This window comes from Mycteria americana, chromosome 9 (genome assembly GCF_035582795.1).
Source record: "Mycteria americana isolate JAX WOST 10 ecotype Jacksonville Zoo and Gardens chromosome 9, USCA_MyAme_1.0, whole genome shotgun sequence".
Taxonomy (NCBI): domain Eukaryota; kingdom Metazoa; phylum Chordata; class Aves; order Ciconiiformes; family Ciconiidae; genus Mycteria; species Mycteria americana.
This window is the reverse complement of record NC_134373.1, coordinates 30,184,344-30,211,927: the sequence shown is the minus strand read 5'-3', so window position 1 is coordinate 30,211,927 and position 27,584 is coordinate 30,184,344. Positions and strand designations below refer to the sequence as shown.

Here is a 27,584-nt window from a genome sequence, read left to right as displayed (position 1 = left end):
TGAAGATTACAGCACCTTTTATTTAGTACAGTTTCCTCAGTCCAATGAGTTGCCTGACAAGTTGAACTAGTTATGGAAGACAATGAGTTTGTGATAAGTCCCTGTGAAACCTCAGACCAACAGAGGTTCTGGTATCTAATACATCTTACTTTTTTCAAAGTTCAGAAGTGGAATGCACAAGAGCAATCTAGTACATGTTAAAAAATGTTTTTTCAACCTCAAATTACAATAGTAAGTACTGAACAGGATTCACTACTCCTTCACCTCAAAAAGAACAGTATTTGTTTATTTAGTGCTGCAGTGTGCTTCATTGAACAGCCACATAGCATATTCCTTTCACCATGTAACTGTTTTAAGCATCCAGTTAACAAGCAAGATACAGTCACTACTTTAAGTCTCTCTACTCCTTCAAAACAGAAGACAGCCATAATTCATTAAGAGACTCCACAATCAGAAGAAACAGTTACTTTCCACAACAGTGACAGAAGTACTTTTTGGCAACTGCACATAATTCAAACTGCATCAGAAAGCTCAGTTCAGTCAGCTGACAAGAGGACCTGCTCAGTACTGATTTTTCTTCCATTTCTAGGCTGGGTTTTGTTGACCAATATGTGACCACCATTGCATAACTGACAGCAAAACTCAACATCCATCTGCATGTGCTAGGTTGCTGTGCATCAGAAACAGTACATATAAAATTAACAGTGAGTAACGGACATGGCAACTGCTTAATTTCATTTGCTTTTTGACACCATACAACTCACTAGCCAGCTAATCACTGAGAGGTAGCATGTATGCCTCACCTATTCCAAGTCATGATTGTGTGTGATGTGACCCATCCTTACTCAAAGTTTTCATCTTCAGCAAGACAAGAGACAGATGCAGATGTTCCCACTTTTCCAACATGATCACAAGTGTTCCAATATAAACAAAACTGATGAAATCAACACTTTGATTTTTCACTACTCCAGTACCAGGGAGGGGAGGGATGATGGATATAGAGTGAGTGTAATCAACTCTAGCCACAATACATGGAAGAAACCCAGGACAGCATTTCAAGGAGATGGTGGTAATATTATTCGTTTTGAAGAAAGGCTTACAGTCATTTTCTCACCCCATACCACTAATTTAAGGATGAGAAGACAGACTAGTGGGGAATGCATCTAGCCAGTATTTAAATATCAATTTTTGCATTGCCTAAATAAGTCTGAATTGAGTCCATAGGCTTGATTCATGAATGCTGTATTGACTAAACAGAACATGGAAGAAATTTTGTTTTGAGTTGACTCTCAAATGCCAGTTGCTATTTCTTACATGGAGTGTGTGGAAGAAGCCAGCAGATTTCAGTGTAAGAAATATCAGTGACAACTAACAGAAGATGGAGACTCAAACCCTTTACCAGATGTCATCTAGCTTTTCTGCAGTTTGCAACATCAAGGAGGGCAGCAACAGTGGAAAAAATGTTTGAACCTGAACATCTGTGCTTGTTAAGGCCAGTAGAGGTTCAAGAGAAACATATTCAGAAAAACATTAGAGTAAACTAGGAAGTTAATATGAAAGTACTTTGTATAACCAAGCAGAAGGATTGTAAGTTCTGAAGCTGTTTCTAGTTTTGAAAGACACTGGGAAGAGGGAGCCCATATCAGTTTAAGTAGGCATAGGGGTTTTGTTGAATACCAGAAATGGTTTCAAAGTTCTGTTTTCACATTTTGAAGGTGTGATATGCAAAGCAAAAGATAAGGGAGTCAATACAGACTTCCTTTCATGAATCCAGCCCTATATCCTTAGTGGTATCTTATCCATGCCACCTGTAGATAGGTATTTACAGTTCCCAAGCATCACAGTATGCAACATCTTTCTTTAAAGCTTTTCTTGTTCTTGCCACTTTTCTTGCCATTCTTGTCTTTGTTTTCTGACATTTTCTTTGCTCTGATTTCTCTCATTAAATCAAAGAATACCTAGAAGGGAAAAATAAAGAAAGGTTAAACAAGTCTGCCACTAGAAAGCAGATAAAAACTACTGTATTCAGCAGCAAATAAAGATGTAGCACCACACTGTGCCTAATACAGCAGAATTGAGTCTAGACATAGATCCCAGCAGCAAACTCGGCATCAGAATTATGTAGCATGTCAAGCAGTGGCAAGAAGTAGGACAATCTTACCTGGCTACCAAATCATTCAACAGCCCCATTTTAAGAGCTTTTTATTGAATATCAGCCTTGCACAAAAGTAGGATTCAGAGTTCATGAGAACATTTGTTCTGTGCCTAGCAAACGTTTCCAGGCAAACCACTCTTGTTAACTACACAAGGCATTTAGTCCAGTCCTTTCCATGTAGTTACAAGCACACTCTCTGCTGGGTAGTATTCTGCCTGTTTTATAATTAAAAATCTTCAGCATTCAAGTGACAGTGTCAGGCATGGAAAATTCTCAGACTATGTTGTAAGAAAGATTCAGAGAAAGTCATTACTCTGTTTTCTCCAAAATTCTAGCTGATTTCACCCCTGTACACCTGATGTCTAGGTACATACCACTTAAGATGCAACAGCTGTTTTACTGTAGAGAGTTATTGGGCAAAATTATTTTTAGGATTACAGAACAAGAGCTTAGTACCACTCTGGAGAGTTAGGCTTTTTTTTTTTAAATTGGGAACTACACAGGTCCGATACTTGGAAACAAGACCATACTACTGATAAGAAATAGAACAGTTTATCATTCAAAACCCTCTTAAAGTTTTTTTAATTTTGCTACAGTGCCAATGCACAATCATCACAATGGCTGATAACTTGTCTTAACATACACAGAACAGTGCTTACATAGAGGATAACCAGTATTTCACACAAGCTAGCTAGAGAAGACCTATGAGAGCAAGTCTAGGTCACTATGCTAGTATGCTCCAGACACAGCTATATTCTTGTTAATCCTAACTGATCAGAAAGCTAGTCTAAGTATAAAACAGGCTAGGTGTTTGCTAGTCACATGAGACAGCTCATAGGCAAAAGCAAGTCTAGGTATTCATGTTTTATTACATCAACCAGTTTATACATCTGACAGTCTGACTTTCTAGTAACATTCCACAAGTCAGAATGGTTCTTCACCAAATTTAAATTATGCTATGTCCTTTATAACCAAAAGGTCTCAATTCAAGAGTTTCATATACACTGTTTTAACCAAGAGAGAAACAGAGTTCCTACTAGGTAACTTAGGCAGCAACAGCATTTCCATCAGTAAACTAATATAGTCTTGAAGAACAGAAGGCTGTCTACAAGAACTTGGAGTACAACTACCTGCAAGTGTTCTTTGTCCAAAGGGAAAACTGCTTACAATTTGTAATCTTTAAACAAATACAAATTACCATGCCACACCTTTGGAGTCCTTAAGGGGCCCAACAGTAATTTCAGACCATCTTCTATGGATTGGTGAAGTAAAAAGGCACCTTCTTCAAGAAACCCCCACTACACACAGAATGAAGGGGAGGCTTGAAACTGATTTTTCCCCACTGGGCAAACACTCCATAGTCATAACTCATCTCCCTTCCAGAATAACCCACCACCACTGTTTATGCAAGAAGCCAGCAGCAGAAACAGTCTGAGAAGGACTGTCCTAGACCAGCATGGACAAGTCAAAACAGGACAGGGACACAGCAAGAAGAGTTCTTCTCACAATTCAGAGTAGTCTTGGCAGAAACCAAGAATGAAATCTTTAACATAGCCACATCATATGTAGCTTTGTAGGGAAGGGGGAACAATTTATAAGTGTCTATACCTTGCTATTTATTGCTGTTTTAATAATAGGACACTATAAACAAAGTAACATATTTCAGGGAATCCTTAAACCCATTTACCCAATGTACTATGGGAAAGCTATTGATTCAGGTACAAACAGTTAAAACAACCAATAGCATTAACTTGTACCAGGTCTCTGGCTCCTCTACACTAGGTATTTGCTTAAGTGGATACATTCCAGTAAGTTTTTATTTTTGATAATCTAGGCTTTCAGAAGCCCAGCTGTGGATTTGCTTTTGTCCCAGTAAGAGTCAAGAATTAGTTACTCAGCTACTAAACAAGTAGTAACAATCTAATTGAGCTGATGTAATTTGTCTTACCTTATCTACATTCGCTCTAGTTTTGGCAGAGGTTTCTACATACTGCACGCCCCACTCCTCTGCCTTACTTCTAGCCTCTTCTACAGGCACTTGTCTGCGCTCTTCCAAGTCAGATTTGTTTCCCACTACCAGTAAAGGAATTTTATCCTCTTCAGCCTTCACACGCAGGATCTGTTCCCTAATGCATCAGGTATTCAAAATAAAAATATCTGTGTTAGTAGTTGCAACAAAAACCCCACCCTTATCAGGAGTGGATCAAGCAGTCTGCACATTACTAGTGTTTACAACAGTACTCAACAGTACATTTCCCAACAGCTGAATGCACACTTTAAGATTATTCCAAGTTTAACATACTAATGCTATGGGCTTTACACTAATAAAAGCCTCATACTTCCAGGAAGGCAGTTTTACCATTTAGTTAGTAAGTTTACTACCCAGGCTCTAATAAAGAAGAGCTGTATGGCAGAAGAGCAACTTGCAACAGGAGTTCACATCTGAATGAGGAAAAGAGTACAAGTGCCACGTCTGCCAAGTTTCACCTTGGCATTCAGTCACCATCTTCAGTTTCCAGTCTACTTCCCACTTCAATATAGGTCTGGGCAACATCAAGGCTTTGGCAAGGCAGTAGGTTGGGAACAGCATAAGTAGTTAGCAGAGATCATTCTTAATGGCTACCTAAACTTTACACAAAGGAGAGAGTTACTAAATAGTGCTGAACTAAAATGCTAGCCACCTTCCTCCTTCAAAGACTCTAAGAAAATATTGGAACCATCAGCATTAATCTAGCTATCCTTTGTCATTCTAAAAGGACATATCAGCATCCAGGAAAGAAGACAGCGATGCTGCAGGTCAGTCTCAAAGTCTGTGCTATTATTGGAGTAAAACATGGGTTGAAACTAGACTGACATGCTGCTGTCTGTCTAGGTCTCTGGAAGACCTGTACCAGTCTACAGTTATTTTTAGATTGCTTCATTTTGTTACGAGCCAAACTAGGCACGAGCATGGTGCTACAACCCCTCATCCCACCGAGTTACCACACTACTTCATATGCTTGCACTTTCCATCCACAAAATAACTGAATCTATGTAGAGTACATGAGAATCTAAAATAGTGTTAACACTGAAGCAGACATTCTGCTGTTGTATTCAACTGTACCTTCACACATTTTCAGATTACAGAGGCACTTAAAGCAAAACACTGAGTGCATAGCATCAGCAGGAAAGCTAGGGTTTAAAGACAAGCCCATAGTTCATTCAGTATTCAACTTTTTCATAGTTTTAAGAATTCTGGAAGTTACAGGATCAATAATACCAATCTGTAGTTTAGCCCGTGATGCTGGTGACTCATACTACCCATTCCCCCACGCCTTCCTGAGGAGCAGCTTTCCAAGGAGCTCATTCTTACATGTCAGCCTAACTAAATACTCAATTTGACTAATTTCACTATTTGTTTACTTCTGACCCATTGAAAAGTAGGATATTCTCCATCTCAAAGTTTTTAGGTCCTTCTTGCTTGTTTTGAGGGCTAACATTGCTTTTGCATTGTTTTGTTGTGCTGGAATCTTGAATCAACACACAGTTAACCCAGTTACACAAGTCTGACCAAAAAAAAACCCCAAACTGCCAAGATAAACACTCCTACTTTCTTCTCATCCAAAGCCTTAAGCCTTGGGTTTAACCTTATATTTCACTTCAGCACACAAGCCAAAGCCCAGGCTGAGTACTTCCAAGTGTCTCATTTTCTTCCTGTTTTTTGAATGGTATCTGACATTTCCTCCATCTTACACTAGGAACAGTCTGAGTACTCAGTTTTACAGTCCTACAACAGTTCAACTGTTTAGCTCCTTTAAGTGCTCCAGTTAGAGCAAACTGAGCAGAACAGCTCTGCTTGTGTGCCCCGCGACTGTCAGCCATCTGAAGCCTAGCAAAGCCACAGAAGTATTATGTGACAAAGGAACAGTATTTTTATACCTCAAAAGAGTATGCAGTCTCCTACTATGGTTGGAACAGTATAATACATTAAGAACCTGGACCAAAGTCCTAGAGTGCAAGGGGAGTTTGCCATAGCTTTAGGAAAACCCTAGAAATAGGTGTCTACCTTAGCACCAGCACTTGAATTACCAAGTAGTATCTGTTAACCTTGTACCACTGAAGCAAAGTGAACATAAGCCAGACTGGTAAACAGCTTTTGTTCTGGCAAACATAAGGAACTCCTAACACCTTCCCTATGTTTTGGCAAGTTTTATTGCAAGTTGTACAGCTGTCCTAGGGAATTTCTGGATTACCTTCTACACTGAGGCAACAGCTATTATCAAATAAGAGTTAGAACACTTGCCCTGAAGAACCTGGCTACATGAGTTCTGACACTCGAACAATGGATTACAATGGAAAAACAATGGACCCTTGTTTTTCTTTTACATTACACAAGCAGTTTCTGTGCTCAGTCTGGTGCTGATTTTTACATTAGAACTGCTAATCCCAAGAACAAAAATGGAAGCATTTACTACTACTGTGCGTCTTTCTAGGAATACATCTGCCTACAATAGTACTGCTTGGCTGCCAACCCTTGCTTGGCATCAATCCATACCTGAGAGTGGAGGCTAATCCTTCCTTTCCTTAGAGCACCTGCTTCTAGCAGTAAGCAATACAGCATCTGAAACCTGGCCAAATGGCAGACTTAATTCCAGAAGTACTGCTCTAAGATAATTAAACTTCACATCCACAAACACTGAAAACTGGCTTGAATACACATGTTTTAGGAGTCCAAGAATGTTACTTGCCTGAAGTTGCTGCTGGCATAATGTACTCATAAGTTGAGGGCATGAAGACAACTAGAGCCAGAGGCTGGATACCACGGTTTATGTTACCAGTTACTGAGACCAAAATGGTTGGATTGCCACTTTTATTGACCAAACGGTAATGCACAAAAAAGCTACAGCTCTTTATCCTAAGAGAGTTGTCAGAGCAACATCGGAACCAGATATTTTCCCCTGCCTGGGAGAGAAACTACTTACCGAAACTCTGCTGTTGCTGTAAAGGATTCATGCTCTGTTATTGAGAAGACTAGAAGAAACCCTTCCCCACTGCGGAAATAGTTATCTCGGATAGCTGCATAATCCTCCTGTCCTGCTGTGTCCAGAATGTCTATCTGAACCTCTTCACCATCCAGAACTACTTTCTTTCTGTAGCTGTCAGCCTTGGTAGGTTCATAATCCTCTACAAACTGAAGAAGATAAGACAGGGATTAGTGTTTAGAATTACTGTCAAATGGTCTCAGTATTTGTACATATCCATTCTCTTTCACTTTAGTGACATTTAAATTCCCAAAAACCTTCTCATAATTCAGTCAGCTACTAAGTTCCACCACTTTTTTAGTTTTACTATAAAAAGCAAATTATTTAAGCACTTAATACATCAAAGAGCCAGTCTGCCTAGCCAAGAGAAACAGTCTTGCTACACGAAACACCGTTCAGCAATTTCAGCACAATTTAAGGGACAAAGATACAGTATAAACTACCAGCAAGCTGGTGGCATTATCTATATCTCCCACTTCAAGAAAACACATTTGAGTGTACTTCAGGTACAGCTATCTGAAGCTTCAACAGATGTAGATGACAGCATCCAGCTGTTGAACATGAAAACCTGCTCCATAATTACACAGGCATAAACTTTGGTCCATTCAATATGGATCCGACCCACAAAGCCACAGCCATTTCAACTTGTAGTTCTGTGCTGACAGCACACATCCAACATAGGCTCCTAACCTTTCCACCTCCTTTCTCTCAAGTCTCAAAGTACAACAAAAGGCTGGGCCATGAGCCTGATTAAGCTGACTGGCCTTCACTAATGCCTATGCCACGTGTTCAGCTACTCACATCACTATAGTATGTGTGGAATACAAACTTCTGAACTACAGGATCATGTATTCCTTCAGATACTAGTCTGGATTGTCTGATCTAGCTTCCTGTATACCAGTATGGAAAAGTTCATGCTATGAACATGCCTACTTCATCATTCAGCTCAGAATGACCTAGAATGCCTACTTCTGACTTCAACCTTAACTGGCCTAAAAAGAAACAGCAACAAAGTTAAACTTCAGTGCCAACTGGTAACAGCCTCTGTACACTCAGACAGGCACATTCACATTCTGCATGTCTTTTGAAGACTTTTTGAAGACTAATAAGCTTTAATTTTGTCACCCGTAGCCAAAGATGTTCCCAGAGGGCACCCTTCCCAGATTCCTACATTCTTCTCCTGCCAGTCAGGTCATCAGGTCTTTTGCTACTTATATTTAGTTCCCCTGTCCCACTAAAAAAGTTTAGTAAGCTGTATCCATTGGTGCTTTAGAGAAGCTGAACCAAAAGCTACTTACCTCATCATACATAAATTGAAGAGTGAGTGCAGATTTGCCCACACCTCCACTGCCAACCATAATTACTTTATGGAGGGCCAAGGAACTCTGGTTCTTGCTCTTGCTGGCAGCCATTGTCCTGCTTGCCACAGATCAAATGCCAGGCAACCAATCAGATCTGCAGACAGAAGAAACAGTCACCATCCATGACATTGGTGACATCGTGGTAGCATGCAGGTAAAGCATCTCGCTATTGCTGAAAGACCAGATTAAAACTCTGCCCAGCAAGCCTGAAGAATGGGCCATTTCAACGCAGTGGCAAGCAAACCATGTCACTGATGTTTAAAGTACGAGTAGGAACGAGGTATTAGAACAAATAGAAGGTATTTGTGGCAACAGTACCATTAATAAAAGCGCCAAAGGAAGGTTTCTCAAAGCAGCTACTAGCTGAACAAGCTGTTCTTATTTGTAAACCCATCCTACATGACTGCCATCTAGAGTAGTTTCCAAAGCAAACCCCCACTTTCTCAAACAACATGAAATTAAGTGGTTTTTTATTGTTCTTATTAAAAGGCTTTACACCTTTCTAAAATATTTCTTTAATGTTGATGCAGCTTAGTTTCAACCTGGAAGCAGAGCTATACCTTAGATCTGCTTATAGGTAGAAAGATGACTTTTGATCTCCTCTCTATGTAGGCTAAGAAAAAAAAGCAGAGATACACAGTAAATTCTGGCAGGAGCAAATTGCAAAAGCTTCCAGCAGAAACTCTTATGACATGGCATTAGCGTTTATTTTATATTCTTCCTGCCTTTTGATGCTGCTAGTCTGATTTGCTTTTGGAAAAAAAAACCAAAATCCTGCTTTACTGCAAGAAAAGTTCTCAGTTCCTATTCTTCTCCTGATGTTGCAAAGCCATAAAAGAGTAAGCGTCAATAAACAAGTACTAGTTAACAAGCCTTTGTTTGTGTGTCATGCAAACTGAGTAATTAATTGCTGGAGACCTCTTGAAAATAATACTGCTTTAAGAGTAGCTGGACGCAGTAGTTGTGACAAACACAAGCATCAGCTGCCACACTCTGATTAGCACAGATCAGCAGCTCTAAGAACAGCACTTTGGGGACAAAAGCAGAAGTGACCAATACAAAGAGAGATGTGTCACCAGTCAGGATTCCCACACTGAGAAAGAAAAAAAAAGCGTACTGCAGACACATGATGGCTGAAGGGAGATGCTAGGATAGTGACATTTGTGTCCTCACAGCAGGACAACTAAGGGCCCCAGCTGTTCATATCCTGGCAGAGTGCTGTAAGGAGAACAGCAGACCATTCAGGAAACACCACTATGGAAAGTGGCTATACCAGCCTTGATTTATAGCAGCGCCCATTATTCCAGAAGCACAGAAGCAACAGGCCTACCAGGAGTCTCAAATTTGCCTGGACATGATTACTCCAGAAAGATACTGGAACTGCCACACCACACCATCAAGTTCTACCGGATGGAAATAAAAGGCCTAGCGTAGAAGTTAGAGCACTATATTGTAGAAACCTGCAGGATAACTAGCTGCCCTAAAGAAAATTAACTAGGGACTAAGGGATTGTCAACCTACAAACACACCATAGGATTATTTATCCTGGAAAGGACCTTTGGATGTTGTCCAGTCCAAACCTCTCCCTTAAAGCAGTTTGCTCCAAGCAACCCAGTTTGTGCCCTGCATTTTGAGGTTGACAACTCCATGACCAGTCTGGGCAACCTGCCCTGGGGTACACTGATTGTGAAGATTTTTTTCGCCTCTTGTCACAACCTGATGTTCTGAAAAGCAACAAATCAAACTAAGTTCTCATTGACTCCTGCATACAAGAACAAACACGCCAACAATCAAGAACTGCCCTCAGGACAGTGTTTTCAAACATCTGAGCAGCAGTATTTTCCCATGCAGAGTATTTTACTCACACCCGTTTGCTACACACATTTGGTACAGTAATGCAAATTAATAATCTTTAAGCATTCATTCTGAGATAAACACTGGTAAGTGAAGGCAGATATTTTTCTCTGGTAATCTTCTATATTATGTTATACATCAGCTCCCTCATCCAGGACACTCCTTAGTACAGAAGTAGGACATGATAACTCCTACTTTTCAGACATTCTCCCTGTACAGCACAAACACACTTGCATTGGGGACACTGAATTCAGCCATTACCTCAGAGATTCCAAACCAGAAGAGGATTGCAAGCTTGATTTTTAGTTCTTAGTCACCAGAGAGGCTAGAGGGGAAGAGAACAGAGCTCCCTGCCAGGGGAGTGTGGAAAAACTGGGAGAAAATACAACATGTAGCACCTGAACTGCAGAAGTTAGTGCCGAAAGGCTTTGCTTATGGTCCACATGTTCTACAGATGATAAACTAGAATTCAGCTTGCTTGAACATAGACACCCAAGGCATAAGAGCTACAGATTGACTACACAATGAGATAGTTTGGGGACTTTAAGTATTGCAATAATAACACTGCTTGCTCTTAATAAGTTGTAGAGAAATTTATTTTGTCCTAGTTCAAAAGTAGTCTGGCTTTGACAGTAGTAGATAAGCTGCTTTCTGGAGAAGCCAAGTGGCCCTTAGCAACTTTTCAGTGTAACTGTAACTGGTTTTAACCTTTGAGTACTCCTTCAACAAGCATCCTAAGGTTGTTGTAACTGCTGTGTTATCTAACACAAAGGTTTCAAGTTAAACATTTTTCTGGCAACACAGACTTAGTGCTGCTGCCTATTAAGTTGCCCTAAGTCCACTGTGCTATGCAACTGCAATAAAAAGATTATTTACTAACAGCCAAGAGAGAAGATAGCAACTTTCTCCCTCCTGTCAATACAGATACCACATCTTTAACTGGTCATATTAAAGGAATAGCTGCCTTAGGTAAAATACTGACCACCTTGATTCAGTACAAGCTCTTCATAGAGGTAAGTGGAGAATATTTAGATCCTTCCTTCTCCATCCCACTTCAACACTGGCCAGTAGAAACTGCAAGGTTAGCCTTCATACAGAGTATTACCTGACTTGTAACCAAAGCATAATATTAAACAAAAACCCATCCAATAGCATACAAATTTACAGTTTTATTGCCTCTAAGGCTAGCCCAACTCTTAATGGCCAAGGTACTTGACTTTCCCTGCAGAGCCGTTACAAGTGCCACTTGAGTCTTTTAGAGTATCAACACTACGTGAACCCTCCAAGTGCAAGAGTCTGCTCACAACACAACCCCTACATTGTATGCCCACAGTGAAGTCCCAGAAGCTTCACATGAGGCGTCTCTTTGGTGGCAGCAGCAGGAGCACGGCCCCCTCCAGCTCCAGAATAGCCAGGCAGTACAGAACAAGGCAAGGCTGAAGCAGTGTGGCACAGGACTGACACAGGCAGTGTCACTGCAGAAGTACCAATGTTTACAAAACAGGCTAGCAGCACATCACTGGTTCAGAAAGGGGCACGGTGATATTTTAATAGGAATACTCTAACAAAACAACAAGGGAAGTCATTGGAGCTAACTGTTAGTTTACTCAAATTTCTACCTCTGTAGCCAAAGAAACAGTTTACACACTATGGTTCAAAGCTCACATCTAACAGTTCCTTGAGGTTTAAAAAAAAAAAATCAATTAACACAAGTGGAAGCTCTCTCCTCAGTCACCTCTGAGTAGACAAGGATGTATTTTCATCCCATTCTGTAGATTAAGCATCCTTGAGGCAGTCAGGACATGACATTAACTCATCTGTTCCTTACAGAAAGAAAGTCTTGGGAAGTCCAACCACCTCTCATAAAAAAAGCAGTAGTGTCTAGAAGAACCTGCGATAACTGCAGTTGCTTTTAAAATTCAATTCCCTTCAGATAAGGGAATGTAAACTTAAGGCCAAGAGTCTTAATACATCTGCTGAAGAGCCCACTCTGAATAACTGTCCAGACAAGTCAGCTAATTCTGTGATAAGTATTCCCCTCTCTCCCATATTGTTCTTTACTTGCTGGGAAGTAAACTGTACCCAAACAACAAGATCTACCCTCCTCTGACAGGAAGAGAAGCGATCCAGTCAATGGCAGTCAGTCAATCCATTTAATTTCAATCTGTCATTCTAGCCTCAGGTTTAATGACACCATGTTGAACTTGTGCCGTTAAGTGTCATAAGCTGTAAAAAACCCTTCTGAAAGATTTGGGGGGAGTGGGGGGGTGGGGGGGTGTCTGGTTACAGTTCATTCTGCTTCAAAATAAAGTGCTAGAAAAAACCCAGGTCAGAGCATAAACTTTTTCAGGCAGTCTTTCCTCTTTTAGAAGTTAGAAGTAATTACCTGCTTCATCTGCTTTAAAAGATACGGATTAAGCCATTGACTTGATAAATCTGGAAATTTTTTAATAACAGGTTATACAAAGCCATATGCACAATAGAAGCTTTGTGGTGCTAGTGAAAGATCATAGAATCATTCAGGTTGGAAAAGACCATCAAGTCCAACTGTTAATGCTCTTCAGATCAAGAAATGAAGGTTACACCAACAGACAGGTTGGCTACACGAAGCATAGCAAGATCTACAAATCAAACGTAGTGGTTACTAAAAAGCTGTTTTGATTTAGACTTCTGGAGATCTGTACTTGGCCACAGGACTAATCAAACCATGCCACCCTCAATACAAGAAATGTAACCCTGAGCTCACCAACTATTTCAGCCTTCTCTCGTCTTACCTGTTCAGGTTATAACTTCTCCAGGTTAATTAAGGCCTCCTGCTGTAGAGAAACCTGCACAACATTGTGACATTCTTGGCTGGTCCCTTGAAACTGAGCACTTCAAGGCATTTGTTTATAAACAGCTTCATAAACTCCAAACTTAAGCATCAGTTTGCTAGTTTCTCCACTCTCTCCTCAGCCTAAACAGTTAAACTGTTCAGAACATTGTTAACAAACAGGATTAGTTTACCTAATGCCAAGATTCAGAGACTATTACTGAATAACTACATGTATTTCAGACCAGATTGCATTTACATCCCTTTTTACTTCACCTGCATTAAGACGCCACAGTTGTACAGTCACCTAAAGAAAGGAAAGAGCACTTATCACTTCACAAGAAAGGAACCCATTTTGTTGCAGCCCACACAAATACGTAGGAAAAAAAAAACATGAGAAACTTCACTAAGTCTACTTGTTTTCCAGTAAATATTCTGTTACTATAATAAAAAAATTCTAGACCCCTCCAAAGGCTTTAATTGGAATTGCTTCTAGTTCTTTGAATTCAGTTAAAGATTTAAAACTGAAATAAAGCTCCAAGCTTAAAATTGCTGAGATCAGCCCTTGTTCTCTCACTGTGCAGCTGATATCTTTGGACATTTCTTTTCATTGCTATCCTGTCACTGAAAGCAGCCATTCTTTGAATTTTAAAATGGGATTCTAGAAACCCTTAGCCCAATTGCTTGACAGAGGAGCTTTGTTAAACCCTTCAGATACCTACTTTTAAAGGAAAATATGGGTATTCAACCTATTAAAGACTTAAATATGATGTCATCAAAAGCAACCACGGAAAGGACAAGGTTTTGCAACAGTATTTTAGTGATCCTCATTTATCAGAATACGAATTAGAGGTTTTGAGGTGTTTGGTTCTGTGATATGCCCACAAGAATGCAGTCACAGAAATTCCCTGGATCACAAAACTAATTAACAATATCACTGAGCTATGAACTGTAAGAGCTCCTCAGCTGTTCTGAGGTTATCCAGAAAATATTTAGGTACTGAAATTCCATTAGCTTTCAATGGACTGTAAATGCTCCAACTGGTAATTCAACTATAAAAAACAGTTCATTTGAGATTAAGTAGCATATTTAATGCTACTGAAAATTTTAGGATATGCAGACTAAAAATAAAAATGCTACTCTATCTTCTTTTGCTGTGCTAATATCTTACCTCTCGGCATGTCTCCAGTTACTGGTTTTCAAGCTCAGAGATTATGTGTTTGGCAGAAATTCCTGCTTGAGATATCCTTGTATCCTTCCCCATGTACTGCTGGGTGTTTCTACCTTCTCAGCTATGGCTAAAGATTTTTCTGGGCCATGCTTAATCAGATCAGGGAATTCATTCAGCTTGAGATGTCTTGCAGAACAGGTTGGGGCAGCAGTTTCACAGCCCCCATTTATATCACCCCATGCTGCTATCACCATCCTCTCTCCCTCCGTCCCCTCTCCCTTGCCCCTTGGCTGTTCAAGCCCATCTCTTCCTGTAGCAGAGCCATTCAGCACAACTGACTGGGTCTGCCAGTCAGATCAGCAAGGCCACATGCCTCAGGGCCAGTGCTGATATGATGGAAGAAAAACAGTTTGTACAACTGAGGCCGAAGAAGGTAGAACCAAAAGGCCAAAAGGTTACTTACATTGCTGCAGAAACAGGGAAGTTCCTGACCCTGTTCACACTATGCTCCTTAGACATGTGTGCTGGTGCAGCCAACACCCAGCTGCAGTGTCCGGGCTGAATGAAACCCAAGCCTGAGATTTGCTTTTGGTATTGAGGCATTTTTCTCTCTCTGTGCAAGATCTATTAGTAGACTTGCAGTTGCAAAGATGAGGGCACTGGACAGAAAACTAGAAATGCATTTGGAAAACTTAATACTTTATAACATCAGGAAGAAAAGTAAGAATTTAGGGCAAGGAACTACCTTACTCTGTACGCACGAAGAGTATACTCTTTACAGACTGGATCCTTGTTGGAAGAAGTGGCAACAACCATACCCTTAAAGGTTACAATAAAAACTGCAGAATGAATACATTATTTACTTAATACACTAGAAGTTACAAGCTTACATTACACTAGTTTCAATCAATTAGAATTAGTTACCAATCCCACCTAAAAAACAGAATTATTTAAAGACATTGGCTGTCACAGCTACTCTCTAGCAGCAGCTATACATACACTGCTAGTTAACTGACACAAGAGGTAAGTCCAAGACAAGTAAATTCGCAATGTTGCAGCAGTTTAAGGTTAAACCAGAACCTAAAGCCAGACCATTATTATTCCCCATCTCCTACAAGGCTGGGGAAAGGATAAGCACAGTTGAGGAACAGTTTTAATTCAGGACTTGTATTTCATCAAATTAATCTGATTGGAGTGTTAGCTTCCAGAAGAAGAAAGACTGCAGCCTGTGTGATGAACTTGTACTGCAGGAGAGTCCTTAAGACTTGCTCATCTGGAGCATACCATATGCAGTATAAAAGCAGTATTTTTAATTTACTTGTGATCTTCCCTGCATGCATGAGGAAGCAAGCATTCCACACTGGGACCCAGAAATCACACTAAAGTATTCTAACACTATCAATAGCATGAGACTATGGATAGCCACTGGATGCCAGCCAGCTGAGATTAAGAATTCTTACTAGTGATCCTAAGTCTTCATACCATATCTTACTTTTCACTCTTCCACACGTTTGCATACAAAGTCACCTCAGCTCTCCTCTTAGATTAAAATTGTTTATTAAGATCAAGTCATCTTTAAAAGAGTGGACTTAGTATACAGAGACTTCCAGTATTTTTCTGACACATGCAGTTATATAGAATAAGATCACAAAGAACAGGAGAATCCCAGATGCATTACTACTTCAACCAATCATTACCCTAGCAACCTACAAAGTAGCACACTGTTCTTTGCAACAGGTGATAGACAGACTTGGACAACCCCACCTTTTAAGGCTACCTTCAGATCTGGGTCACCAGAATAGTGATCTATTTTAACTATGAAATACCTGTATATACTCAGCACATTGTCCCCCTACCATCCTTGCTAAGCACAGCCCAACTTTGCTTATGAGTTTTCAGAGAGGCATCATTATGGCTTAGAAAGCAAATCTGACAGCAGCAGGCATTTACTTGCTAGATAAAATTCTTAAATATATGCCCTCTCACATCATTCAGTAGAGGACCATTCTAGATTATTCATTACAAATAAATAGACAATATCTTACACGTTAGCAGTAATTTCAAGGTAATAACCTTGCTTAGAATAATCTTGATGTCCAAGGAAAACTGGAACTAAATCCTATCCAAGTCTGCAGCAAGGCTGCATATTTGAACACAACCTTCAAAGATTTAGTGACAGGAAGGACTCAGTCTGGTCAGTTTGAGCATCAGAAGAGTAGCAGTTTAAAGCAACCCTTTACCCTTTAAACTAAAGTCAGATCTTATGCTGAACTGGAATACAGGCAAATGCATACATATCCCTGTTCCTAAGGGACTTAAAAAAAACTCCAGATATTTAAGAATTCCCTTAGAGTGGAAGAAAAATAGCTGAGTAACTTGTTTCTGATCAGTAGCTAAGTGAAGAAGAGAAAGGACTGCCCTTAAATAGTACTTTTAAGGGACTGCAACACCCAAGAAAAAAAATAAAAGTCACTTGTATCTATGTTTGACTAAATAAGGTTGCAAAGGTCATGGTAGAAAGTTACTTTTGATACAGTTGTTACCTGGCTGTTAAGAGATTATCATTGCACATAGGCATCCCAACACAGTACTGTTCTGCAGTCACACGCAGTCCATAAAGCCTTGCAAGTCATCTTAATTAGAGCTTGAATACAGACACTAGAACACAAGCTTTATTTCTGCTGCTTCATTTTGGTCTTGGGGCATCTTTACACAGATCTGTATAAAATGCCCATCTCATTACAATTATTCCATTTGTCACAGGCACAGAGTGTTTAGGTAGGCATCTCTATTTCCCAGCCCCAATAAAGTAGTGCCTGTTTTCCCCCCCTCAGTCATTTATAAATACAAAGACCATTCAACCAAAGGGAGGATCATGGAACACAGCATTAAGGAAACTATTAGAATAAAGAGACAGAGTTACACAAAAGCCTTTCCAATTTACTACCAAGCTAAGACTGTGCTATGATACCAAGCTGATTCCTGCTTAAAGAACACACAGAGCTCATCTCAAAATTGAGCCCAGTAAGTGGAAATGTAGCTACTTGGTTGTGCAGTAATGCATTTGTACAACTGCAATCCACTAGTCACCTATATAAGTGGTTCTAAGTGGACAGATGACACTAATCCAAGTATGTTTGTGCTAAATACATGTATACTGAATGCATACAAAGCGTTGGAAATACCTGCAAGAACAGAAGCTAATGGTTGTCTCCACTGTTGTTCCACTTTAACTACTGAACCATACTATTCACAAGGTGAACTCCCCTAGGATATGAATCATGAAAATAGTCTACAGAGTGCTGTACCCCTACAGTCATTAGGCGAGTCATCTCTACCCAAACTTCCTCATGGAGGAAGGAGATAAACTGGCAGTTTCTCCTACAGGATTCCTTATAGATCCTAATGGGTATTAGAAAAAACAGAGACAATGTAATGGTGGGAAAACTGCCAATACTCCAGCATGCATCAACTTTCTAGGGAGGGTACCATAAAAATCTGTGTCAAGAAGTCAACTGTGACATTGCTCAGCTTGTATTCATGCTGCTACAATGTCAGAAAATGCAACTCTGTGCCTTGGTAGAGTCATGAGAGACCTGACATGATACTGTGCCTCTGTGCCTTCAGATTATCATCACTATTTGGAAGCTTGAATTTGTCCTGGATGCAGCGTCAGCTCCAGCGACACTGACAGACACATGAGGAAGAGATGACAGCAACAAGGCAGAGAGATCTAGAATTACCCCTCCTGATAAATACCCAAGCAGTTTGGTCCCCACAATATTGCCAATGAGAACAGTCAACCTTTCAGAGCAGTAAGGAACTTGCACAACAGGTATCTTTGAGGATTAAGAGGCTACCACACTTCAGAACTTTTGTAAAACAACTTAAAGCACTGTTTATAGAATACTCTGCCTTTTAGAGCTGCATTACTCCATTCACTTTTGCACCCTGAACTAATGAAAGTGAAAGTGTCCCTTTAAGTCCACAGCAGCTGTGCAGCAAGTGGGGCCATGTTTAGTAGGTTTCTTATCTGTTCTGGTCTTTAAAGGCTTTTGACAGTTTTCTACAGATGATGTGCACCTTTGGTATCAACAGCATGGTAGAATTGCAGTTTTAATGTTATACCTGTCCTTTTAGATTCTAATAGTAGCCTTGCATCCTGCTTGCTTCATTGGGTGCAACCCACCAGCTCTGCCATGTTATTGTAGCATCCTGTCACACAAGTATCTGTCTCATGTCAACAGTGATGAACTAGATAAGCACAAAACATGCTGCTTCCCTTCCCTAACTAGCAGCATCACTTCTCTTCACCAGAGGAGATGGCAGGTGCATCAGGCTGACAGGCATTACACACCCCCAAAGTGGGGCATGCAGCACCACCTTAAGGTGAAGTTTCTCCTGAGAAGTGAGAGGGAGACCCTCAGGGAAGGTTCCAGTCCATCACAGTCCCCCTAAACTCTTGCACAAAGGGTTTAGTATTTAGATAAAAATAGTTACAGGTCAATACAATACAGTTAATATTTTAAATCGCCCACTCTTTCACAGATGGCACACAGAAGCATCATAGTTATACAGAGTTGGGGGGGGGGGGAATAAGAAACTACCATCCCATTTTCCACATTACTCAGTGCTGAGCAACTAGCAGATTGTACATAGCACCAAGCAGAATATACTCTTTATTTCAACAAGATAGCGTTACCTGAACTGGAAGTCATAAGACACTAGTGCCATTGCAGCTAAAAAACACTTCTGTAGCGAGATACCCAGCCAGACCTCTCCAAGTACTTTCAAGAAGCCTCTGGGCTTATTAATGTCCAGAAGACATATTGCAGACAGACTACAGAAGAAAAGGATCTACCACACTGCTCTTATCCTAGCAAGAACTCGCTAGGAAACCTGCCAGAAATCTTCTACAAGCACAAAGACTGAGTTAATACCATTAATCAGCATTATTGTGCTAAGAGTTTGTCACTGTGGTGGTAACTGTCTAGTTGCCTAATTACTTAGGGTGAATTATACCACCATTTCTCAAACTAGTCAATTAGGCTTATACCAGAAAAATGACACTCAAGCAGAGTTGTACAACAGCCTCACTCCCATTGACTTGCAAAGCATATTTCAATTATGCTTTCTTTGAAAGCTCATCCATGCAGGACCATGCTTATCTTCAATACACAGCATACACCAAGTCCACCAAACTGCTAAGAGATAATGACATGCTTCAGATGATTAATCTAATACAAATTTTTAGTCAAGTCTCTGGGAGTATAATAAATACAACAGACAAGTCAAATCTCAGCATATGCAATGGCACACTAGAGTTCAAAACCCAAGCTTCAAATCCTACATCAGTACAAGGTTACAATGTGGTTTCAGTTCTTACTTCAGTGGATAACCTGCATGGTTTCAGTTCTTACTTCAGTGGATAACCTGCAGCCATTTCAGCCATAAGCATGCTACAGAGTTGCAGGATTTAATTCTTCAGCTCTCGTGAAATGTTACCCAGCCAAGTTTCCTCTCCTCATCCCCCCGCCAGTCCTTGAGCTGTCAGAGCTAGCCCATTGGTCTTGCAAATATGGCACAAGACACTGCAGACAGACAGGCTGCTGTGCTGGCAGCTGCTGCCCCTGCTCCTGCAGAAGACAGATCTTGCTAGATCATGCTGTCTTCAGTTTCCCCAGTGAACTGGATGCCTGGAATAAATTAGAAGCCCAAACTATTTAGTTTGGCTTAGGTACTAGTAGCAGAAGCAACTGTCTCTGCCCATACAATTACACTCCTTGCTCCAAAACTGAAGTTAGTGTCTTGTGTTCACATCTCCACTTGGGGAAGTGTAAGCCACTGTTGTGCTCATATTTGATGGAGGTAAGTGAGTAGTAAACCCCTGCTCTGAACTTACTCTTAACCATGGAGTCTCACCTCCCCAGGGGCACTGGGGAATCATCTCCCCGTAGCCTCTGAAAGTACTTCCACTATTTTAAGCACTTAACTGAAGGGTTCACTGATGTATGAGTCACTAAGCTCCCTCAATCAGGCACACCACCCAAGTGCCAAGCACTGAACCTTTCCCCATCTTTCAATCAATGCATTTGCATAACACAAAGCAACAATAGTGACATTCAGCACTTCAGATAATTACTAGTTATCCATAATTCAGCTGTTGTTAAGTTGCCTTTAAACAGATTTCTTCAATTTCTCCAATCAGGAAGAGTGAATACCACACCAAGGTATTCAGCACATACAAGAAGCTACCTTTCTACTGGACTAAGAACAGATGTTTTAAATAACAAATAGGCATGTAGTTTTCCAGTCTATTGTATTCACATAATTTATCTCAAAGCCAAAAGCAGTATTGCTGTCTTTAAATAGAAACTGGATTATTACACCAGTACAGGGGTCACATGCAATTTCTGTATCCCTACTCTAAGTTAATAAAACTAAAAAGCTGTGGAGAGTTTCCCTCATGGGAGAAGCGTGATCCTTGCTCTCCCTCATGGAGAATGCTCTGCCTACCACTATTAAAAGCATTTACAGCCAAATACATGCTCTCTAACCACACAACCTCCAGAGTGCTGTAGAAGGCAGAGTGGCACAATATAACATGCTTGTTGATAACTCTGGTTTTGGGGTGGCAGACTTAACTCAGAACCACTTGACTTCAACACAGAGAAATTAGGATGCATTTAGTTCAGGATACTTCCCTTATGACTTTGCAAGTGACAGGTCACATGAAAGTACAGAACCAATGCAGAATACAAACTATACGTTTATCCTTGTGTGCTCTTTTGAGACATTTCCTCTCTCCACAGAGCACATTACCAGAATAAAAAAACCCACTATTCTGATACACAGCCAGCTCAACTCATAGCTCTCATGCTTTTCCTGGGAAATCAGCACAATACGGTGCTTCTGTATACTAATATATGTGGCACAGGGAACAAACAGGAGACGTTGGGGGTCTGCGTGTAGCTGCAGGGACCTTAACCTCACTGGGATCACAGAGATGAGCTGTGATAGCTCTCTCAGAGTGCTGCAGTGGATGGCTACAGGCTCTTTAGGACAGACAGGCCAGGAAGGCAAGGCAGGAGAGTTGCCCTTCCCATTAAAAAGCAGGAATGCAGTAAGTTCTACCTAGAGATGAATGATGAGCCAGTTTATGGGTCAAGATTAGCACAGTCAGCAGGATGGCTGGACAAGACAGTCTCCAGAAGTGTCTTCCAGCCTCAGCAACTCTACAATTCAAGTCTGTGCCCCAGCAACAGAGTTGCTACAGATCTTATTTGTGGGGAGTCTTTGGAAGTGGAAGGCCTATTTGACAACTTGCACAAGTAGTACAGCAGATCTAAAAAACTTACAGCAAGTCCTTCATGACCAACACTTAATTAGAAACCTTAACTAATATTTATTTACAAGATTATAATAGTAGGCATGCTTATCAGATGATAGCTACTATTAGAAGGCAGTTGTGAATACTTAAAGGGAGTTGGACAAGATCACTGCTTGATCCCTGTTTTACAAACTAAATGAAGATAAAGATGTACAGTATCACCACCAGTCAGCCTACTTATGTCTAATAATTTTCTGAATTAGTTTCCTTCCATTATAGCTTCAGAACAGATTCAGCCCATAAAGCCTACTTAGATTTTAGTTTGCCTTAAGACAAACTTAAAAGGAAATTCTCAATGAGCTTGCAGAATTGTTTAAAAAAATTAAATTGCTTCCTAAAACTTGTTTTGAAAGTGAGAAAGTAGAATGAGAAATAGCACCAGTTTCAAGCACACATTCCTGTCTTTTGAAAGACCATTTCCTTAAATTACTTGGTTAGTCTATTTTATGATACAGTAGATAAAAGCAGAAGGCTGCCATAAAAGTCAGTCAGTGAGACTTCTTGGTGACTACACTAATGAGAATTCCTTACCTACCCAAAGTGGGATCTCACAGTAAGCCAAGAACACTAAATAGCAGAAGAGTACCATCATAGGGAGGAGTTTTACTGCAGCAGCAGTTTAGCAGAAAGGCTGTATCAGAGATCACTACGTACTTTAGAACTACTTCATTCTAATCAGTGAGCAGCTTCCCCAATTAGCGAAACCACCTCTTTTCTGGAAAGCTGAGGCAACTGACATGCAGCTTGATCTAAAAACACTTCACTCATTAAATGCCTGCTTTAGTGCCCAAGACAGTGCCCTGCTGAGCACCTTACAAACCAAGTCCTTTAAAAAAAAAAAAAATCACAACACTTTAGTTAGTGTTCTGCAACATGGAGTCCAGAGTTCAGGTAGCTCCTACAATTAAACTTTTAAAGTGCTTTGTCATGTTTTGAGTATAATCCTGTAATGCAGTACTCTATAATAATCTTTTTTTTTAAACCTGTGATTTAAGCCACTAGCTTGCAAAAAACCTGTCATCAACATTAAATCTAAATTGGAAATATTCTTCAACATGGCCATCTACATGAACAAAACCATGCCAAAACTTGGGGCTAAGTCTAGGTCTCCAGTACTCTTCTGAAGAATGACCTTTTTCACTACAGGTAAAGATACATAGAGAGCTAGAAACCAGAGAAATCACAGCATCTGCTTAACTCAGCATGTTCTCAGCTTTCCAGTTCTACACTTTGACTTCAGATTAGTTCTACCACATTCCAAATTTAAGAAGAACATAATAAAAACTCCAGTTTCATTGCACTTTTAGTGGCCTGAAGTATTTCATACTAATCACATCAACTGACAGCAATACTAATTCACAAAGTAAAAGTTGACAGGATTAAGGCTTTAACAAATGTTTATAATCCCAGGACCAATTTTTCAATCTTGACTTGTGATCCTGCAAAGATTCCTAGTCAGGACTGCATTTCCATTAAGTCTCATATTCCTGTAATCAACCATTATTTGCTCCTTTCTCAACCACTTCCACTAGCATTAGGAAGGCTATGGGCTCAAGATCCCATATAAACCAGTTGAAAGTGACTGCTCTAAGCAAGCACTTTGTCACCATAAAGATTCAAGTAGCTACATACACAGCAACCTAAATAACATTTTCACATTACATGACTTCATGACTCTCATTTTGACAGGTCTTGAAAAACACATTTGCACATCTCAAGCACAAAAGACAAAACAGATCCTCTAATATTACTATTAAAGCAGTATTTGGAAGAACATGAAGAGACAAAGCATGAGTTATATAGACTTATCTTGCTTAAACGACAAGACGACTTGATATTTCTGGGGCAAGCATGGATAAAAGTTGCTTAGTCCTGTTTAATGGGCTAAAAGGAGCTATCAACAAAATGATTGCTCGTTGGCAGCTATTAACAAGTACTTTTTAAATATCTGCTCCATAGACTCTTATCAAGAGCCAGGTATCATAGAACAAAAGTGACAAAATTGACTATTATCCCTAGAACAGTGAAACGGCCAAGATTGTTTGCTGACCTTGCTGCTCCCTGCAATAGCAGGTAACAAGCAATGGAACCTTATCACCACTGCTTGACAGTGGTGCAGAATAGTTACCTGAGACATGGGGGTGGAGGGTGGATGAAGAGAGAAAACCTAGAGAACTGAAGGTTTTTATCAGCAGAATAGTATCTCCAAGTCAAGACAGAAAGAGTTTGAGAATGCAATTGCTATCTAACCTGGTTGATAATTAGGATCAGCACCTTTCATAAGTTAATCATGCAAAAGTTACTTGAAGTCAGGCACACAGGGTGAAAAAGCAGCAAGCACACAAGACCCAAGTTTATCTACTTCTGTGGCCTCCCCAGCCACTGCCTTCCACTCAAACTCCCAGAGACCACTACTCCCATCCTGAGTTGCTTGCTCCAGACACAAGACACCTACTGACCTTAGGCACTGTCTGTCTCAATACCACTATGCACTTGCATTCCCATGAGTGCTTACTGCCTGCACAGCTGTCATGAGAAACAGGCTCCTTCAGTACCTCTGCTAAGGGAGGCCATTAATTCAGATGAATTCATTGTGTAATAGACAGCAGTTCACTTAATCAGTAGAACATGGAGTTTGAATCTAGTTAATAAGAAATATCGAGGTAAAGTGCAAGTACCCACTGCATGGGAAGTGAACAGAGTTTACAAAGCAAAAAGACAAGAACAAACTACAAACCAGATTCCTAAATCATCATGGTCAGGCTTGTTCTGCTACATCAATTGGCCACTTCTGCTCTGTTCACAGGGCAGTTCTGTGGCTTGTGAAGCCTGGACCCCAATACTTCTCTAAGAAGCAAGCCATTTTATCCAGCATTTGGTCAAATAACAGTTGATGCTTAATCAGTTAAGTTGCAGCTGAAAATCCTTAAAGCCCAAAAGAGGCATTAGATTGCAGAATCTATATACCATTCAAGATTTCAGTGTACACATCCGAGTTGTCTAGGTAGTATCCCATCATTACTGCCTTGATTTGATCACACAGTCTCAACTACTCTTCTATCCAGATATCCAGTACCACTGCACTGACAATTAGAGACAAGTTTGAGAGTTTTAAAGGGTGACGGAGAAAGGGTATTGTCTGGTCAAATTAAGCTTTCAGTTAAGAGTTTTTGTAAAGCATTCCAGCTAAATCTTTAAACTAGACATTCCTCTGCAGCATATACATAACACCAGTGAAAATAGGTCAGCTTCACTTTTCTCCAGGCATGCAAAACAGAATCAAGTTGGTCTACTCCAAAAGAGGTGTACAACAAACAATTTACTACTAAAAATCTAATGCAGGAAACTTATTTACGGGAGTAGTCTGAAAGCTTTTCTATTCCTTAAATAAAATATTTAATACAGGAAGTAAATGCAAAAACTTTTACCATGGTAAGTTGATATCATCTAACCATAAGCAAAAATCTAAGTTGAGTGTACAGGGGACAGACGTGATTAAAACAGTAGATAAAACTATTTTAACAAGTCTGCTACAAGTGAATAAGCTGTAAAGAGGCTATTGCCAAGTAAGATTGAGCTGTTGCTATTAAATTCTCTACGATAAAGTTATTTTCAGCCTTCAAGCAAATCACTTGCAAGAACCACAAGTCTGGTTTCCAGTTGTTAGTTCCTTCTCTCAGCTTTGATAACTTCAGCCTGGGGCGGAGGGGGGGGGAGTTTAAGGCATCTAAAAAAGGCAGCTTTTCCTGAAAATCATGGCTCTGAGGATGCCCTTGAAGAGACAGGCACTTCCCTCCCCCTCACAAGAGAAACAAGGATCTCAGTACTAGAGAAGTAATGTTTGGACAGTTCAACAAGCAAAAACTACCCAGACTGCAGACTTAAACTGTGAAAAGGGCAAGGCCAGTCCTAGTGCAGGTACAAGTCTCCCTGCCCCCTTTGCCCCATAAAAATACCCAGGGGTAATCAAGACTAAGTCTCCTGTTCTAGGGTCAGAATTGATTCAACAGGACTCCAGCAGAAAGACAGAGGGAGGCCTCCAGCAGCTGTTCAGGAAGCATGACTGGGCTGCTGTCTCACGATCGTTGTCCCTGCCCTTCTCCTGGTAAGGTCACACTCAGGCACCACCTTTCTCCTCCTCCCAGATCTACACCAGTAAGGCTGGAGGGAGAATAAATAGCAGCCCAGGGAGAACCTGGCCAGATAAAACAAGATGCCTGAGAAACTTCTGGTTCAGCTGAGACCGACAGCATCTCAAACCCTCCGTTTATCTCGCACAGATGAAACATTATCACTTATCCCAGGGCAGCCGAGGGAAGGCAGAGAAGCCTGCACGGAAGGAATTCGCTACAGAAACTAACACTCAAGGCCAGCTTCCCCTCGCCCTTTCCCTCCCCCACTTGTCGGTACAAGTCACAGCAACCACCCAGCTCCGACGACCCCACCGCAGCCCCGACGCCACCGGGACGCAGCAGAGGAGCCAAACCCACGAGAGCGGGGCTGCAGCACAGCGTTCCTCACCTCCCGTTCCGGCTCCCACGCAGGCCCAGGGACACAGGCTACACGCGAGGCATTGCCTCCCCCACCTCCCTCCTCACCCCAAAGCTTTCCGAGGGCCGAGGAGCCGCGTCCCGAGGTAGGAGGAACCGCCGGGCTCTCCTCGCCCCACGCACCGGGAGGAAGGGGCTGCCCCGCACCCCCGGGTGACACCTCCCCTCCCTCTCCACAGAAAGCGGGGGGGGGATGGGAGACGGGAAGGAAGGGACTACAGCCACATCTCCCGGCCGGCGTAGCCCAGGCCCGCTCAGGCCGCGGCCGGGACCCGGCAGCTCCCGCCTCCCCTTACCGAGAGAGCGGGGCCGGGACAGCCGAGCTCCCCGCAACCCCGAAGCGGGGGGCCCGGAGTCGCGCCGAGGCACACCCCCTCCTCCCCCTCACCTGGGGGCTAAGACCCGGCTCCGCGCTGCGGCTCCAGCCCGGCGCCCGGCTCCGCTTTAACCGCCGCCGCCGGCGCCCCCCGCGCTCTCATTGGGGTGCCGCCGCCCGCGCGCCCCCGCCGCGCACTTCCGCCCTCGTCGGCGCCGCTCCCGCCGGGCCCGGCTCCCCGCGAGCGCGCGCCCGCCCCGGCACCGCCTCCTCCGTCCTCCCGGCGGTCACGTGGCTCCCACGAGCCAATCGGCTTGGGAGGCGGAGCGGGGCGGGGCGAGGGCGGGGCGGTTGGCGCTGAGGGGAGGGGGCGCGGGCGGCGCGGGGCCTGTGCCGCGCCGTGGGCGGGCGTGCGGTGCCCAGCGGGCGTCGGCCGCCGGTGCGGAGGCGTGCGAGTTTGGACCTGTTCGCGCCGGGTCCAGTCCTGTTAACGGGAGCAGCCAAAGAGCAGCAGGAAGGGGCTGCCCAGCCTGCTGCTTCCGTCGGTGAGGGAAAGGGGCCTGTGGGGATCTGCGGGAGCGTTGGTTCCCCCAGAGTCCAGTAGAGAGCCCCGCTGGGAGGCCGAGCCCATAGACCCTACAGGCTCTGCTTTGACCCAAAAGAAGTTAGGAAGGGCTCTGTCTTAAATATATCACGTATTTCAGTGCAAATTCTACTGATGGCTGCAGAAATTAATAATTCTGAGATCAGAAGGCAAAGGAATGGCAATGTCCCTGCTTCTCATAAGCGTTGAGGGTGCTGGGTGTTTCATTAAATCATTGTACTGCAATACTGCCATGTATGTGGGCTCAGGGAAAAAAAAATCATGGCTATTGCTATATTTACTGCAATTACTTCTTCAAATCTTTATCAATCACCAAATCCAAATTGTCTCTGGCCAATTCTAATGTTACC

At 41.8% G+C, this 27,584-nt stretch overlaps 1 protein-coding gene across 2 annotated transcripts; it reads right to left on the bottom strand.

The window, feature by feature from the left end:
• Positions 1-26,876, bottom strand: RALB (RAS like proto-oncogene B). 2 transcript variants are annotated; one of them, XM_075511407.1, is made up of 5 exons: positions 26,703-26,876; positions 8,475-8,631; positions 7,117-7,325; positions 4,104-4,281; positions 1-1,958 (listed from the first exon to the last, which is right to left on the bottom strand). In XM_075511407.1, exons 2-5 carry the CDS (start codon positions 8,586-8,588, stop codon positions 1,839-1,841), a joined length of 621 nt encoding a protein of 206 aa, XP_075367522.1. In that variant the 5' UTR covers positions 8,589-8,631; positions 26,703-26,876; the 3' UTR covers positions 1-1,838. The 2 variants fall into 2 exon arrangements, with proteins under 2 accessions (XP_075367522.1, XP_075367523.1); XM_075511408.1 differs by lacking the exon at positions 26,703-26,876 and adding an exon at positions 26,286-26,434.
• Positions 26,877-27,584: the final 708 nt, after the last annotated feature.